This window comes from Natrix helvetica (assembly GCF_964273705.1).
Source record: "Natrix helvetica genome assembly, chromosome: 1".
NCBI classification, from domain to species: Eukaryota; Metazoa; Chordata; class Lepidosauria; order Squamata; family Natricidae; genus Natrix; species Natrix helvetica.
The window spans coordinates 87,330,816-87,348,878 of NC_138548.1; the positions used below are offsets into that span (position 1 = coordinate 87,330,816).

Consider the following 18,063-nt stretch of genomic DNA (forward strand, 5'->3'; position numbering starts at 1 on the left):
TGAAGGGCGTCGGTACTTCGTTCGTTAAAAATTCTGAACAAAGGGAAATTCTGCCAAATTGAACACACCTTCAGATTGGGCAGAATTGCATTCTTAAACTTCAAATTAAACATATTATACCTGAATAAAAACTGCTCTAACCTTCCACTACATAAGATAGTACATTCTTGTAACTTGTAACAAACATGGAATAATTTCTACTGTAGTTATATAAAGTTCTGGAATAGCTATGGATCTAGCTTGAGTTTTTTTATTATTTTATCATAGTAGAATTATATATCCTTACTCTCATAGTCCAATCACATAAATATAAGGGATTTCTTTGACTATTTTTTTGATACCATGGTAATAGCAATTTAGATTATGGACAGACAGATCGATTGATGTGGATGGATGGATGATAGATAGAAATATAATAAAACTTGAGTCACGGTGCCTGTATGTGATTGTGAAAGCAAATGAAAGAACAGATACTATTGAACTATTAGGATGTATATTTGTTGAGTGGTACATGGATTTGGGACATTCTATCTTCAGCATTACAGTAAGCATTTTGTCCAAAATAGGTGATTGGTACTAAATAAGTTGAAGAGGTTTGATTATATAGAGGTAAATAAGGATTAAATCGTAGAAAAAAAAATAAGAATAAAAATGAAAACTAGATTGAGTAGAAATACAGTTGTGGTTGGATGGAATTGATAAGGTTTCCCAAAATTAAACAGGCAATAAGTCATTATATAAAGGCATGAAAGGCAGTGTATAAAATGATACTTAAACACATAAGAAGCACTAGAAAGATATGGAGAAGTATAGAATATTATCACTGTAAACAGTTTTTAGTTTTCATCCTCCCTTCCCTTTTATTTCCACAATCTCTCACTCTTGTAGCACTTTGTGTAAAATTACACTTTTCCTAATATTCCCAAAGGGTGGTAAATATCTAAGTATGTATGACAAATTATTCTTTCTTTTTCATGCCTTTAGGTATCCTGCCACCTCTTAAATTACTATGAGTGTACTACATAGTAACACAAGTTTTGAAATCAATGATCAAGAGAGTGATTGCTGTGCAGCCATGGCCAGTGCTTGCAGTGCTGGGACCAAGGAGGAAAGCTTCACTGCCCCCATCAGCAATGGTACCGATGGGACACTTTCAAACTCTTTCATGGAGGAAACCCAAGGCTATGATGTGGAGTTTGACCCACCACTGGAAAGTAAATATGAATGCCCTATCTGTTTAATGGCTCTACGGGAAGCAGTACAGACGCCGTGTGGACATCGTTTTTGCAAAGCTTGCATTGTCAAATCCCTAAGGTAACCCAGTGAGCTTGTTGAAAAGAAATCAGTTGTTCCCCAGGTTCAGTCTCCTAACAGTGTCCTTTCCATTAATTGCTCCATCAGATTTCTTGTGTAATCTTCAAAAATTAAAACTAAAATTTCTTGTGAGTGAAATGAATAGTATCAAGGGAAAGACTACTGTGAATCACAGCAGAAAGAAATTCATACAGTCTGCTTTGCTTTTAAGGCCTTTATGTCTTAATCCGTTTCCAAAATTATTTATAATTCAACAAATCATTGCAAGGTCAGAATTGTCTTTAATCATTCAGTTGTGGTCTTTCATGACACAGAGTTTGTGTTCTATATGTATGATTGGATTGGTTTATTGGTTGATTTTAAACTGTGATATGCTGACATAAAGTAGTCCTTTGTTACTGTTAGAGAGCTGTGATAAATATCAATAAATAATATACAGTATTGCAGAATAATTTACTGGATTGATTGAGTTAAATTTGTTATAGCTGCTGCCCTAGTAGATTTAAGATTTATCCAAAAACAATTTTAAACAGTTTAAAAAAAACAAGCATCATAATGAAAGAGAATTGCAACAGCATTGTATTCTTTCATTTCCCCCTAAGAATCAATATAGTATTAAACAAATGGCCAATTCCTCAGACTCTGTTAATCTTATTTAAGTGCAAAATATGTACCTATATTCAGGTCTTAATAGCAGTCTTTGAGTTACGACAGTCAGTTGGTGATTGTCCTATATAAGGAGAGAAGTTCTAAAACTGAGCCATTGAAACCTTAAATAAATGGTGCGGCATTTTATTTCTTTGAATAAATGACTTGCACATGATACATGACTATTTACTTGGCCTTATAGATAAAAATGAAGCATAGCACTTGATAGCAACTTTGGATAAGAAAATGCAGTGTAATGATTTCAGTAAATCTTTATTTTTTACAAACTGTGAATCTCATTCCTCCTTTTGTCTCCATTATTATGAAAGTTATTTTGATTAAAAAAACCAAAGCAACTTCCCAGTTTTTTGTGGTTTTATGTTAAATAAAGATTGAAATATAAATGTAGACTATGAATGGAAGTTAAAGTTACAATGTCCATTTTTAATTGGAAGTTGTATTGCTGTTATGAGAATTGTGATCAAGCAATTGCCTCTACTGCATTGTAAATTATGTTAGTATGACAGAGGTTGTAGGCACTCAAGTTCTCAATACTTTTTTCCATTATTTTAATACTAGAATCGTAGGCCTTAGCTTTCATTCCACTGGGGGGTGGGGGTCATTTAACAACTTTCCCATGAAGTTCAACACCTGTAATGCTGACTGAGTTTTAAATATAAGCTTCCCTTTTTGCTTCCTCAAATAACCATTTCTTGGTTTTCATCATGTCTGAATTTATTAGACAAATGTATAAAAAATTAAAATTCCTTTTTTTGTTCAGTTATATTTTAATTTTTTACAATCTATTTAAAAATAATAGTATAGCAATGTGAATCCCACATATACATATATCCATCCATTTATCACTGGAAACTCAGTATGTTAAATTCTGACTTAAATAGTCCTTAGATATATGGGCATATCCGGGAACTCTCTTTCAGCATCAAACCACAGGTTCCTGTTTCTCCTCTGATTGTGTTCTTCTTTTGTATGTTCTGTTTCATATATTTAAAAAAATGGGAATGAAACAGATATATTTTCTAAGAAATAAATACACCATGTTATATGTAGTAAATATATTAAATTAATATGTTTATATCTTGTGTTAGCCATACATATATACACAAAGAGAGTGGAAGTGTATATTTTGGGACCTGGATAAATGCAGGCAAAGAGAAAAAAAAATCTGGAATATTACTTTTACTTGACTCCCTTCCCAGATGCAATCTCTACTCCCACCACACCTAAGGTATTTCAATTACCATATTTTTGGGAGTATAAAGATGCACCTTTTTTCCTCAAAAAAGAGGCTGAAAATCTGGGTGCTTCTTATACACTGAATACAGCATTTTTTTGTCTCCTAAAGCCCCGCCCCTTCATCAAAATGGCCGTGCATAGCTTTATGGAGGCTTTCAGAGAGCTCCTGGGGCCTAAGAAGGGCAGAAATGAGCAACAAACGGGCCGTTTTTTTGCCTTCCCCGCCCCCCAGCCTCCTGCAGCACTCTATAAGCCTTCATAAGGCTATGCATGCAATTTGTTTGACAAAAACGGGCCCATTTTCGTGAAAAACAGCCCGTTTTTTGCTAGTTTTTGCCCCACCCCCACCCCCAGGAGCATTCTGCAAGCCCCCCCAAGGTTATTCATGCCCTTTTGGGGGAGAAACAAGCCCATTTTTGCAAAAATCGGGCTGTTTTGGGGAGGTTTGCAGAGTGCAAAAACTTTTTTTTCTTTTCAGAAAGCTCTTTAACTGATTGATGAGAATTACATTGATCAAGTGCTGTTCCGGTAGAAACAAAGTCTTAGGTGCTGCTGATTGTCAGCAATTTCCTTCTCCAGTACATGGATAAATACACCTGGAAACATCTACCTACCTACTCTCTCTCCCTACCTACCTACTGTATTTCTCTCTCTCTCTCCCTACCTATCTACTGTATTTCTCTTTCTCTCTCCCTCTATTTCTCTCTCTCTCCCTCTACTTACAACCTACTCTCTCTCCCTACCTATCTACTATATTTCTCTATATATATCTCTATCCACCTACCTATCTACCTACACTCACTCTCTCCCCACCTACCTACCTACTGTATTTCTCTCTCTCTCTTTCTCTCTCTCTCTCTATCCATTTATTGACCTACCTACCTAACTACTCTCTCTCTCTCCCTTCCTACCTACTGTATTTTTCTCTCTTTCTCTCCCTCTCTATCCCTCTATCTTCCTACCTACTTTTTTTTAAATTTGCCTCTTCAAAACCTTGGTACGTCTTACACTCTGAAAAATATGGTTTATTGTAAAGTTAGGTTCTACCATTGGTAATATTTCTGGTGGGAAACATGAAATTTCCCCCTTTCCCCAAATCCAGGAATAAAATCTGGGTCCAAAAGGTATCTTGTTTAAAAGATATCTTGCTTAAATGATTAAAAGGTAGAAATATGAAATAGACTGTAGCAAATAAATAATAGGAAATGGATATAAAACAAGTCAAATGTAATAAAGGTTGTTATACATTGAATTATACTCTGGTGTGTCTTATACTCCGAAAAATACGGTAATCTGCTATGAGATACAAAAGATGCTGTAATTAGAGGGAGACATTTACAGACTCTGGCTGTGCGGAAGGGCAATCAAGCAGGAATAAAAATGACTTCCAGTTCATGTGAGACACTTTTTGAACCAAAGCTGATTGTTTGCAGAAATGTGAAGAGCCATATTATAGCATATGGTATTAATACATACATCTACATATATACATTACATGCACGCATATAGATGCAAACATATATATTGGTTTTTTTTACAGAGATGCAGGTCATAAATGTCCAATAGACAATGAAATGTTACTAGAAAATCAACTCTTCCCTGATAACTTTGCAAAACGTGAAATCCTCTCACTGAAAGTGAAATGTCCCAACAAAGGCTGCTGTCAAAAGATGGAGCTAAGGCACTTAGAGGTAAGTTTTAACGTGTATTTTGTTTTAAGAATTAAGGTTCAGTTCTATATTATTCTGATCAATATATTTAGGATTTATGCAAACAGATACTTAGGATATACAATGCAACAACTCTTGAAAGAAATGGATAAAAGGAAGTAAGTTAAACATGATCCTTTCATTGAAACTGGAGTTAAATATGTTAGAATAAGTCCTCAGTTACAGTGATAATCAGGCTGGAATTGCTGTTGTTTAACAGCAATACAAAAGTGCAATATCAGAAAATTGCATTGCTTAGCGGCAGCAATTCTGGCACTCCCAGTTGCTGCTGTTAAGCAAGTCACTATGGGTGAGGTCCTCATGGTTTGCAACTTCCTGTTGGCTCCTCCATTGACTTTGCTGATCTGAAGTCAGCAAAGAAGTTGGAAAACAAGAACCACCTGTAATAACATTAAGAGTCTTCTGAAGGCCAGGCCCTTAGGAGTACTTCATAGGTGGATTTCAGCTGCTCAGTCACAAGTGTTAGCTCCCGCTGCAGTTTACTGTTGATTTTGTAATATAGGTTGATTTTAAATGAAAAAATAGATTGTGGGTCACTAATATGACAATATTTCTATAACACCATTGAGAAAAACCATATCAAACTATCTGTCTGTTTTTGCTTTTATAGTTGTTAAAGCTATAGTTACCAATGATGTTTCTGTCTGCTAATATAATTATGGTCAAACCCTGTATATTCAGGACTTACGTAAAAAATTAATAGAAGTATGGTTTGGTTTGGTTTGGTTTTTGGTGACTGTTCTTCTAATTGCTTTTTCCCAGGACCATCAGCTACATTGTGGATTCGCATCAGAAAAATGTTCTCAATGTCAAGGGATTTTCCTGAAGAACCAGTTGCAAGAACATATTCAGCTAGAATGTCCACGGCGGCAAATTGCTTGTCCAAATTGTGCCGTTTGTATGCCTTATGAAGAAAAAAGGGTATAATGCAAAATAGAACTGTTTTATATTTATACTAATTTAATAAGCTTATTTTAATAATGCATTAATTATTTCTAAAGTTTCTTTCTGTTGTCTCATATAAAATGGTATATTCCATAAAATGGAGTATCCTATTCCTCAGTCCACTGAGGTAATAGCATCTTTCTGTGGAAATGATTCTTCCTCCTCCTTCAGTTCTGCCTGCTCATTATCTTGATCTAGAGGAGAACAATCTGTCTAAATAATCTGGGCTTTTTTCCCCTTATGTCAATGATTTGAACAAAATTTTTGTGTTATGCTTACTTTTAAAATAACTGTAAAGATAGTCCTCAACTTCAAAGTTACAACAGACCTTCCTAGAGTTACTTACAACCTGGTTCTGAAGTTCTGACAGGAGGGCCACAATCACAAAGGATATGTCAGGCTCTCAACAACAGACTTGCATTTAGGGCTCTTTGCTGCATCTTGTCATGTGACTACTATGTTTTATGATGATTTTGCTGAAAACTAGCATTTTTGGTTTTCAGCAAAACAATACACCATTTTAAACGCTGGATTTGCTTTACAACTGGTGTGCTCACTTAGCAATTGCCAGCTTTGCTTAATGGCAAAAAAGTAATGTGGGTGACCCATTTTTATGGTCATCACTACCTACCATTGTAATGGGCAGGCTTCATAATGGCTATAAGTCAAGGACTACCTATATACATACTGTAATTGTACATAAACTATACTGATTCCTCATCGGAATATTCTGTTGTAAATTCTATAGAAGTGTTACTTTTTTGTCAAATGTGGCAGAAGAGAAAAAAGTTTGAGAGCCTTACCTAGCAGCATTGACGTGAGTTACACCAAAGGAAACCACCTCCTTGTTCTCATGGTGTTTTTTGTGCTAACAAGTCTACACACCATTCTGATACTAGTTCACCTGTTTTCACATCAGTGCTTCAATAACCAGTTTCTATTTCCATGGGATTTTTCAAGAATGTAACTCCCATGGAAAACAAAATGTGGATGTACATGCCTACATGCGTGATGATAGCTGAGAAAAAGGATGATAGCTCTGCCCTTGAAGCATGGCTTTAGAAAATGCTCCCAATCCCTCTGACTTGGTCTAAGTGGGTACCCTCTATTAATTCAAAATTCTTAATTCTGGGAGAACAGCAGACAATCTTATTTCACAATCTTCTGCAATTAGGACAGAAAGAAAGAAGCTGTATCCTAGATTGTAAAACATCCAATAACCCCAATTATGTATCATTCCCTTTCCATGACAACTAATTTTCTTTTTTTTTTTTTTGCTTTCACTAAAATAAAGGTTCATGATGGAATATGCCTTTTGGCAAATGTCTTCTGTGAATATTGTAATACAGTGCTAATCAGAGAACAGGTAAGTGACATTTTGTTTGCTTTTATTTATTACTTTGCTCAAAGAGTTAATAGCACAAATTGCTAAGTCATTATTGCTATTATCCTTCTCATATTTTCTATTGCCTATTCCTTTAGCATCTTATGACTCACATTGTTGTTTGTATCTTACGATATAGGTTGATTGCTTTTATTTAGTATCCTATGACTATCACTGAGCGTTGTATCTTACGATTCATGGTGATTGTATTTTAAAATTATGATCATGATTTATCACTTGTTCTTCGTATGCACACTGATAGCTTATGCACTGGAGACAAATTATTTGTGTGTCCAATTGCACTTGGCCAATAAAAAATTCTGTTCTATAAAGAATTCTATCATTATCATGAGGCATAAAGGGATAGTATGAGCTGTTACATAGAGTTAAATGCCAGGGAGAAACATTATCTTGTGCTTTGTCCTATCTGATTTTAGAATCTATATTATAAGTAGATTTAAAAGAGTTTTGTGTGTGTGCGTGCGTGGGTGCGTGCGTTTGTATGTATGAGCAGAAATATCTTGGGACCTGAGTATATGAAAGCTTCACCTTATACTAAGCAGATATTTTTCCCAGGAAAGCTGTTACTCTAGCCTTTCTTAAATTTTTATAACAAATGATATGTATACCATTTATTTTATGCCACCAATATTATAGTATTACTAGTCGATAACCTGGCATTGCCCATATATATATTTATAGGGGGAAAATGTCCAGACCAAACATAATTTCTAATGTTGAATTTTACATCTTACCAGAGGGAGCCCCCTTCTGGAGTACTGTGAAGCCGTTACCATGGCAACTCTACTGCACTGTACAGTAGAAGCTGTTTTATGGCAGTATAGTAGAAGCTATTGAAAGGCACAACAGGCTGCATCTTAACACACACCCTCGAGGGTTGTTAGGGGTGCCCCCCCCCCCAGTATTTGTCTCCAGAGAGTAAGTCATCTGTGTACTAAGTCTGGTTGAAATTGCTCCAGGCATTCCAGAGTTACGCTGTAACATACACACACACACACACACACACACACACACACACAGAGAGAGACATTATATATATACACACAGAGATTGATTTTTTCAGACATTAAATCTTATCTTGATCTGAATTATTTTCATAAGTGTTTTATTTTTTTAATTTTTATTTGTACTTTTTTTATTTGTTTTATTTGTACTTTTACCTAGATTTTTAGTTTAATATTTTTGTCATTTGTAAGTTATACTAGGATTTTGAAATCAGGGAACACTTTAAAATGGGTGGTGACATTTAAAAAAGAAGTATTGTGACAGTTACCAATAAACCACATATTTGTTTGTTACAAATATAGTAGCGAATTTTCATTCCATAAGACACACTTTTTCCCCCTAAAAGTAGGTGGAAATGTCTGTGTGTCTTATGAAGCGAATATTGTATCACAGACTATGAAGTATATTAACCTCAGGGGACCCCAGTGGTGGACCAGTGCCAGTCCTTTGGTGAATAGCAGCCGGGCTGCAGCGGCAGTGCTGAACGGCAGTCCTTTTACAGGGCTGAACGCCACCTCTTCTGTCTTTGTTATTGACAGCTTCTTCTATCTCTTTTCTATAGTGCAGGAGTCAATAGGCAGAGCTGGCACATGAGAGGACACCTATTTGTGGTCCTCTCAGGCTCCGTCTGTTATTTTTTTCTTGTTTTCTCCTCTAAACCTAGGTCCGTCTTATGGTCAGGTGCGTCTTGTAGTGCGAAAAATATGGTAATTATAAATCAATCTGAGAAGGAAAACCAAAGGTTAAATTTGGCATTACAGAATTTTTAAAACTTTTGTATTATATTTGTTGAAAATGAACTTTATGCCAGCAATAGACAATCTATAATGAAAAATGAAGAAGTTTTATTAAAACTTGTTATCCAAAAGAAAAACCTTTGCTAATACCATCTAAAAGTATTACATTTGATATAATGTAATTTCAGTGGAGTTTAATGCTACTGATGAATTATCTTTACAGTAATAATGGCAATGTTTTTAATCTGGTATTTTATTTGATGCCTGGAAAGTGATCTGAACTTGAGCGTAAAAATTTAGACAAAATAATGTCAAATTTGCTATGAATTTCCAACTTTTTTTTACTAGCAAGCAATATTAATTTAATACATGCTGTTTTGGTATAAATGATACATATTTACTTTTCTGGAAACTACAGATCATTCTTTTTTCTTTTTATAGCTGCCTAATCATTATGATAATGACTGCCCTACTGCTCCAGTACCATGCACCTTTAGTACATTTGGATGTGTAGAAAAGGTAATTTAAATTAGTTTTATATATGCATATGCTTGTTGATCTTAAAAAAATATTTATCAAACAATGTTGCAATTAATGTAAAATGTATAAAGATTGATCCCACTGTGATTATTTGGTTAGCCCTGAGACAAAGATAATTGAGGCCACATCAGGCCACAGGTAAGCTCCTCCAAATCACACACTGCCTTTTTGCAATGTTTTAGAAGGCCTCAGAAGCATTGTGATAAAGGTAGCGGATGATTTGAAGACTTGCATAAGGGCTTCTTACAAGCTTTTGGGAGGCCTTAGGAGCATCGTGAGAAGCATTGCACAATTTGGAGAAGAACACATATAGTAGTCTTGGGAAGAAGTCACGGTACAGCAATCAACTGCCTTGCATAGGACTAGGCATACCTCATCAACAGAGAAGGAAGAAGATTGGGGCTGGGGCCTGGAAGGGTGGGAAAAACCCTTTGTTTATTCAGGTGTATATGATTGTCAAAATGTAGCTCATTTTTCATTTTTTGTTTAATTTAAAAAAAATGTAGCTCATTTTTCAATCCAGGTTCTAGGGTAGAAAAAGTCTGTCTTTCCAGAAAATCCGTTCAGAATTTTTTTTTTAATTCTTCCATGGAATGAGTTAATTCTGTAATTGCTAATGTGAAAGCTTTCATTTAGTGGGATTTCTTTTTACTGTCTGCTAAGGCTTTTTAGTTTCTTTCCAACCAATATGGTAGTTCTTTGTTCTGAATTATTAATTTCTTCTTTTGCAACAATTCATTGTAGATAAAATTTTCAGGGTGGAGTAGATTCCATGTGGAGGGGAGGAAAAGGAGCTTACCAATCATGCTGTGAAATACCTTGAGCTGCTGAATATTGGATAGCACATACAGAATTTAAATCTCATATTTATTTCAGAAGAACAAGCTTGTCATCCTTGTTTTATATGACTTTCCGCAACTGGGAGTCTTCCAAATAATATTAGACTATGATGTCCAAAATTCTAACCAGGCTTCTTACTAGCCACTGGTGATTAGGAATTGTAGCACAACACATTCTGGAGGGCTTCTGGTTGAAGTTTAAACTATTCCAAGGTTGAAGTATATACTAATGTAAAAATAAAGCCAAGTAATTAATATAATATAAATAATAATGTCTGCATATTGTGTGTGTGTGTGTGTCTGTGTGTGTGTAGTCTCAGTTTACTAATTTATTGGAGTGTAAGTTTAATAATTCTAAAATGGGGATTAACTAATAAGTTCTGGAAAATGTTGGCAAATCAATTCTGTGGAGCATCACTATGACTTTTTAAAGTAAAAGTAATAGCAGAAATATTTTTACACAATTAAGAAAAATATTTCTTGTTTTAGTTCAGTATATGAAAAAGTGCTTTAATAATGTAGATCTGTAAAAATGAAAATAAAAGATTTCAGTATGTTTTTATAATTTTGCATATTTTTTTAACTTACCTAAATGTTTTTCAGCTTCACAGTTTTAAGCTGCTATTTTGTAATCTTTATTCATTTGAATGTTTATTCAAATGTATTATAAAAATAAACATTTATAAGGAAAAGTGTATATGCTGATTATGTTCTTCCTGTACTTAAATCAGAAATATTCATTTCAGTTTTCATATTTTCTAATCTATTTTCCCAACCATTAATGTTAAAAAGTTATTGTTAGTATATGAAGGTTTACATTATTGTCTAATACGAATTTTAAAAACAAAGTTCTAAAAATACCATTTACATACAAAATGACATAGTTCAAATATTACATTAATGATCACTAATACTGATGTTATTTTATGGAGCTGAAAATATTTTATTTTACACCTGAGGATTTTCATAGACCTGATCTGCTTCTGACCATTTGAAATTCCTACAATATTAATAGTTCAGTTCTGTTCAGTTTATCCTCCTTTGTTTCAGCTAATATAAAGAAATAAAGCTCCTTCTTTTTTAATGCAGTATTAGTCCTTAAGACTTAGTCCTTGATTTTACTAAAAAGAAATACAGTTGTATTCACTTTTGTCTGATTGCAGATGCAGAGAAATGATTTGGCACGCCACATGCAAGAATTTACTCAGGTTCATATGAGAATGATGGCTCATACTCTTCGGAGCATTAGTGTTACTACTCCAACTTCCATGAATTTTTCTGGAACTTCACCCTTTGACCCATCACTCTTCTCTCAAGGCATGCCACCCTCGTGTGAGTGTAGCCCAGAGGTCCAGAACTTCAAGGAGACTATTCAGCAACTGGAAGGTCGCTTGGTAAGACAAGATCACCAAATTAGAGAACTCATTGCAAAAATGGAGACACAACACACCCAGATGGGAGATCTCAAACGCACCATCCGAACTCTAGAGGAAAAAATTGCTGACGTTGAAGCCCAACAATGTAATGGTATTTTCCTGTGGAAAATTGAAAATTTCAGTGTGTACCTAAAAGCCCAGGAGGAAGAAAGACCCGTTGTGATCCATAGTCCAGGTTTCTACACAGGGAAACCAGGATATAAACTTTGCTTGCGTCTGCATATCCAGTTACCAAGCGCTCAACGTTGTGCTAATTACATTTCTCTTTTTGTTCACACCATGCAAGGGGACTATGACAGTCATCTCCCTTGGCCTTTCCAAGGCACCATACGTCTATCAATTTTGGATCAGTCTGAAGGATCTCCAAGACACAACCATGAAGAAGTAATGGATACCAAACCTGAGTTGCTAGCCTTCCAACGTCCTATGGTCTATCGCAACCCAAAGGGCTTTGGATATGTAACTTTTATGCAGTTGCAAGCCCTAAAACAAAGAACATACATAAAAGATGATGTTCTCTTGGTACGCTGTGAAGTTTTAACACGTTTGGACTTAACCAGTCTCCGAAGAGAAGGTTTTCAGCCTCGTAGTACAGATGGAACATCATAGCCTATTGTCTAGTCTTGATTGTTATGTAATTATGAAAACCAAGCTTGGTTTAAATTATTTGGCTCCCTAAGGGGGAGCAGCAAATGAAGCTCCTGTTTCAAAAAGAAAAAAGTCATGATGTTAACCAAGGTAGCAAAATTCCTCCTCCTCTAGGAATCGAAAAGCAGCAATAATAAATAAATATGCATTTTATGCCTTTTTTTGCTACATGAAAAATATTTCACCTATAGCAGCTGCTTTTCTATCTTATGTGAAGAATCTGCAGAACTGTAAATGAAGGGTGAGATTCATAAAAATCATAGATCTTTGAAGCAGAAGTTAGACTGCCAGTCTGGGGAAATAGTATGCTTTTCAGGAAAGGGGAAATCATTCTTCTGTCATAAGACAAAATACATATCTAGTGCACTCTTGTTCCTTTTGGTAAGCTAGATAACTGACTGACTATTATCAGTAGCTGATGTGTGCTGAAAATTGTAATTCAAACCGAGCCACTTACTGTACAGCCAGGAGTACAGTAAGTCATTAGAAGATTGACAGCTAAAGCTATAAATGTATTTGTATCTCAGAAGTTAACATTGTGAAATATGTCTACATAAGAGGCAAATAGATAGTGGGATACCTCATGGTTCTGTCTTGGGCCCAGAAGTCTTCAACATTTTTTATAAATTACTTGGAGAAAAGGATGGAAGGGAAACTTACCAAATTTGCAAATAACAGAAAGCTAGGAGGAGACACCTCAGAAGATATGCTCAAAGTTTGAAATGTTTCATTATGCTTGAACAATTGGACTTTATGCAAGTAAATGCAATTCAGTGAGGGGGGAAATGTCAGGTTCTGTACCTGAGTGGAAAAAGATCAGATGCACAGGTAGAAGATAGACAGTACCTGGTTCAAACATAGTACTTATGAAAAAGATCTCATGAAAAAGATCTAGTAGACTACAGATTAAGCATGAGCCAAAGAAGAATGCAGAAGAGAACAGTAAAGATGATAAAAGAGTTGGAAGATAATTCTTATGAAGAACAGTTTAAAAACTGGGTTTGTTTAGCCTAAATAAGAGAAGGGTAATAGGAGATATGATATCAGTGGTACCAGTCTTCCAGTGCTTGAAGGGCTGTTGAAGTGAAGACGGTATGGATTTGTTCTGCCTAATGCCTAAATTGAGGAGGGGGCTCAGTGGCCAAGACGCTGAGCTTGTCAATCAGAATGTTTGGCAGTTCGAATCCCTAGTGCCGCATAACGGAGTGAGCTCTCACTACTTGTCCCAGCTTCTGCCAATCTAGTAGTTCAAAAGCACGTAAAAGTGCAAGTAGAAAAATAGGGACCATCTTGGTGGGAAGGTAACAGTGCTCCGTGCGCCTTTGGCGTTTAGTCGTGCCAGCCACATGACCACAGACATCTTCGGACAGCGCTGGCTCTTCAGCTTTGAAACAGATATGAGCACCGCCCTCTAGAGTCAGGAACAACTAGCACATATTTTCGAAGGGAAACTTTACCTTTACTAATGCCTAAATTAAGACAAAACCAAATGGTGTATTTCACAGAACGATTGGTACTCCTTCAGTGGATATTTTTAAGCAAAAGTTGGACAACCACTTGCCTTGGATTATTTGAGAATTCCTACCCTGGGAGGGAAGACGTGGGTTATAAAATCTCTAAATTACCTTCCAATGAATTCCATAGAATTCCTATGATTTCATGAATTGAGTATATAAGCTAATAAATTAGCCCTAAATTGTGGGGCTTTATACACACACACACACACACACACACACTGTACATACAAGTAGTTTGTGACTTAAGACTCATCCTCAGTTACCACAATTGCACTTTTCCTGCAGTCACATGATTGCAATTCAGGTGCTTGACAACTGCAATTTGTGACTTTCCCAGCTGGCTCCTGACAATCAATTGAGAAAGCTGGATTCATTTTAATGTCCACATGATTCACTTAGCAGCAATAAAAATAGCTGCATAATCTGGTCATGTGATAACTTACTTAACTGCATTGCTTAGTATCTGAACTTCTGGTCCAAGTTGTGATCATAAATCAAGGACTACCTGTATAACATGCATAATTGTTCAGTGCTTTTTATCATTAAAGCAAGAAAGTCAATAGTCATATCTTGGTAGCTTTGGTATTAATTACAACTTCATTCTTGTTTTCCCTTCCCAGAGAATTTAGCATTAATCCATTCTCAACTACTCTTAACATAATGATAAATTAAGCTTGATATATCTAATAGCTCACTGCAGATCTCTTCTGGAAAAACGTAATCAACCTGATTGCCTCAGGAAATCTTTGCCCTGATGAAATCTTGAGGTATCCTTAACTGATGTTTCCATGTCATTTGCACTGCTTAATCCTATCATTTGTCCCGTTGCATTTTTTTTTTTGCACTTGTTATGATACATTTAATGATATGTTTGTGATTCTGCTACAAACATTAGACATGTATCATTTTTACCTGGAAACTCTGTTGCAATCTGTTAACCTTAAAGGGAATTCCCCTTCTTTTAAAGGTGATTTGGGATAGGCATATATGCTTGCATTCTGCAGTGTTTTCAGTTTATTTTGCTGACATATTCAGTATAGGTATTACAATTCTCAAGAATGTTATTATTTTTTTTAACCCAGCTTCAGATTGGCTGATCTGAGCAAAGCTGTAACATTTTTGCGCACAATAGTCTGTGTAGCAATGTGCTACGGTACTTTGGTGCATAAACATGCTAGTAGTGCTAATTGTAAAAGTTATTACCTTGTGTACAGAAGTCTCTGATCAAAAATCATTGGTGTCGACAAGATCATTTTGGTAAAAGTGCTCTTGATAAAGTGTGGAATCACGACCAAAGTTAACTAACAGATGAATTTGTGGCTCTGATGTGTGGGGAAAAAATAATCAAGGCAGACTTACCTTTACTTTGAAAAAATAGATACTGATATAACACGTACTGGTGGCAACAATTAATTGCCCAAAGTCTGCACTAGTATTCCATGAGAACATATGACAGTAAACCTGTAGCTCCATGGGAACATAATCTTTCTTTACAGTTGAACCAAACATTTTCCAGCATTTGGGAATGAATTAAAGTATTACTTGGTGCCGTATGAGAGAATAGCACATAAGGTTACCTATTCTACATTTTTATAGAAGAGAATCTTACTTGGAAGCAAAAAGTTACATTACCTTTTCTAAACTCTCACCCCACACAGGCCCTGAAAATGTGCATTATTTCAAATAATTGCTTGTCTATTCAGAATACAAACATTTATAAATGCTGATTTGTACCATATAATTTTCTATTCTCATGCATTTTTATGAAAAAACAGTATAGATTATTCTTTATTTAAACCTGGTCTAATTGTAGGGATCTCATTTTTGATGAAGTAGTAACTCTTAGTGTGATATATTTCATTTACTTATCCAAAAGTAAATGTCACTCATTGGAACTTATTTCTATCTTCCGGTAAGCTAAGAAGAAGAATGCTGGCATCTTTAGATATTTTTATATACAGAAGTATTATATATTACAATGTATCAATTTACTGCATATTTAAAATTCTATTTTGACAAAAAATACCAATTTTCCAGAGTACGTGGTTATGAATAGTAATTTATTGTAATAAGCATTAACCTTTAAGGAATCATATTCTATTTCATTAATAAACTATTAGATAGCATATCCTAACTTTGTCAGTTGCTGTTTCAGATTGTTATTAATCAAATCCTTCTCTGATAAAATAAAGGTAGGAGCTAATTACTATATGTGGACTTATATCAGCTTCAGGTAGTCTTATGGAAAACTTAAGTCAACCTGAATGCACTTTCAGATAATGAAATATAGGATTGCAGTCTCATCTTTTATTTAAACATTGTTTAATACGTGCCAAGATTTCTATTTAAAATATCTGTACTTTTTGTCCATTGATTAAACTAATTTTATTTTCTATCATTTGTAATATTTTAGCTTCTGTTTTATCCTGTTTTTTAATTCAAAATCTTTGAGTCCTAATTTTAGAATTAATTGCAGATAGACACCAATAAGATCTAATCAATATTTTAGATTTTATTTTTAATTACCTGGTTTTTAGCTTCCTTACTGCCAATCCTTTTCATTGTATATACTGTGCTTAGTCTGCTACTGTATTTATTCAGTGTTTTATATTCTGCCATATAGTGGGAATAGGACAGGAGGGAAATTTAGGAGCTGGAAGCACTTTTTTAATATAACAAATCTCATTAAAAGGAATAAGCTTTCATAAACTATAGGTCACTAGTTCATATGCATGGAGTGGAGGAGAGGTAACTCATAGACTTCTAGCTGTGTTAAATTCCAGTTCCCAACAGACTTGGTCAATAAAATTAATAATCAGGTATGTTTAGAACTGTAACACACACCAAGATTTGAAAAGTCCCAAGTTATCTCTCTTCATTCTCTTGAGCATTTTAAGTTATTATTTTTTTATTCTTACATGTAAACATCCAGTACTTAAAAAATTGTGCAGTTGAAGTTGATCACCATGTGTGTTTATATTTATGTATGTGTGTGCAAAAACCTATTTCCTTGGCATACATAGAATTTGAATAATATCTTTTCTTTAGATCACATAAAGCTGATTAAAATAATAGCACATGAAGACATGTTTTTGCTGTTTGCTATATAGAGGTCAAACTTTTCTGTGTATATTTTCTTTCATATGCTCTGTCACAATTGTTTCAAATTGGATACTTAACTACCTTGCAGTATAGGATGAAGTGGATTTTTTTTTCCTATTTGGTGACTGTGTTTTTTTCTTCATTCTTTTTAGTGGAGCAACTTGGAGAACTGTAGGTAGTTCACTAATGTATCCAGAAAGTTAGATACATTTTTTTTGCCCCTTTTATATGCATGGAGATATTTTCACTCTGGGAGGCTAAGCCAATCTACTTTAAGTTTTTTTTAACTGCCATTTTACCACAAAGCTCTTTTATCTAATACTGCAGGCTACTTCTGCTGACAGCTGGCTTCAGCAGTCAGGCAGTTCAAGTCTGACCAGTTTAAGGTTGACTCAGCCTTCCTTCCTCCTGAGGTTGGTAAAATGAGGATCCAGATTGTTGAGGGAAATTTGCTGAGTCTGTAAACTGCTTAGAAAGGGCTGTAAACCACTGTAAGGGTATATAAATCTAAGTACTATTGCTATTAAACATAAACATGAAACATAAATGAGGCTGGCAAAATAGGCTAAGTATTGTTGGGATACCATATCAAGATAACGTATATGGCCTCTTATATTTTTTTAAATAAGGTATTGCAAGTTGGTTTTCTGTTTCATTGAAATGTCAGATTATTGCAATATATGTTGAACCAGGTACCCAATCCAAAATACAAGTGAGCTACAGCGGAAAAGTACCACTTAAATTAAAATGCTGGTCTTTAAATGAACTAATGCTGTGACATAATCCAGTAAATTAAAAGTGTTAGTAAGAACACCACACTAAAATATTACATACTATCAATGTTGTTAATGCCTCTGAACAATTTTTAATTAATGCACTAATGTAAGACCCAAATACAACTCATCAAAAACTCTTTTTGTAGCATTCATGGGCAAAAATC

At 34.9% G+C, this 18,063-nt stretch overlaps 1 protein-coding gene across 1 annotated transcript in view; it reads left to right on the forward strand.

Annotated features, from left to right (window-relative positions):
- Positions 1 to 17,104, forward strand: part of TRAF6 (TNF receptor associated factor 6) — a 24,237-nt gene extending 7,133 nt beyond the window's left edge. The window contains exons 2-7 of the mRNA XM_081935178.1: positions 985 to 1,314; positions 4,760 to 4,910; positions 5,712 to 5,870; positions 7,189 to 7,260; positions 9,483 to 9,560; positions 11,584 to 17,104. Coding sequence (XP_081791304.1) covers positions 1,010 to 1,314; positions 4,760 to 4,910; positions 5,712 to 5,870; positions 7,189 to 7,260; positions 9,483 to 9,560; positions 11,584 to 12,465 — 1,647 coding nt within the window. The 5' untranslated portion in view covers positions 985 to 1,009 and the 3' untranslated portion in view covers positions 12,466 to 17,104. The remainder of the gene's footprint in view (positions 1 to 984; positions 1,315 to 4,759; positions 4,911 to 5,711; positions 5,871 to 7,188; positions 7,261 to 9,482; positions 9,561 to 11,583) is intronic.
- The last annotated feature ends 959 nt before the right edge of the window (positions 17,105 to 18,063 follow it).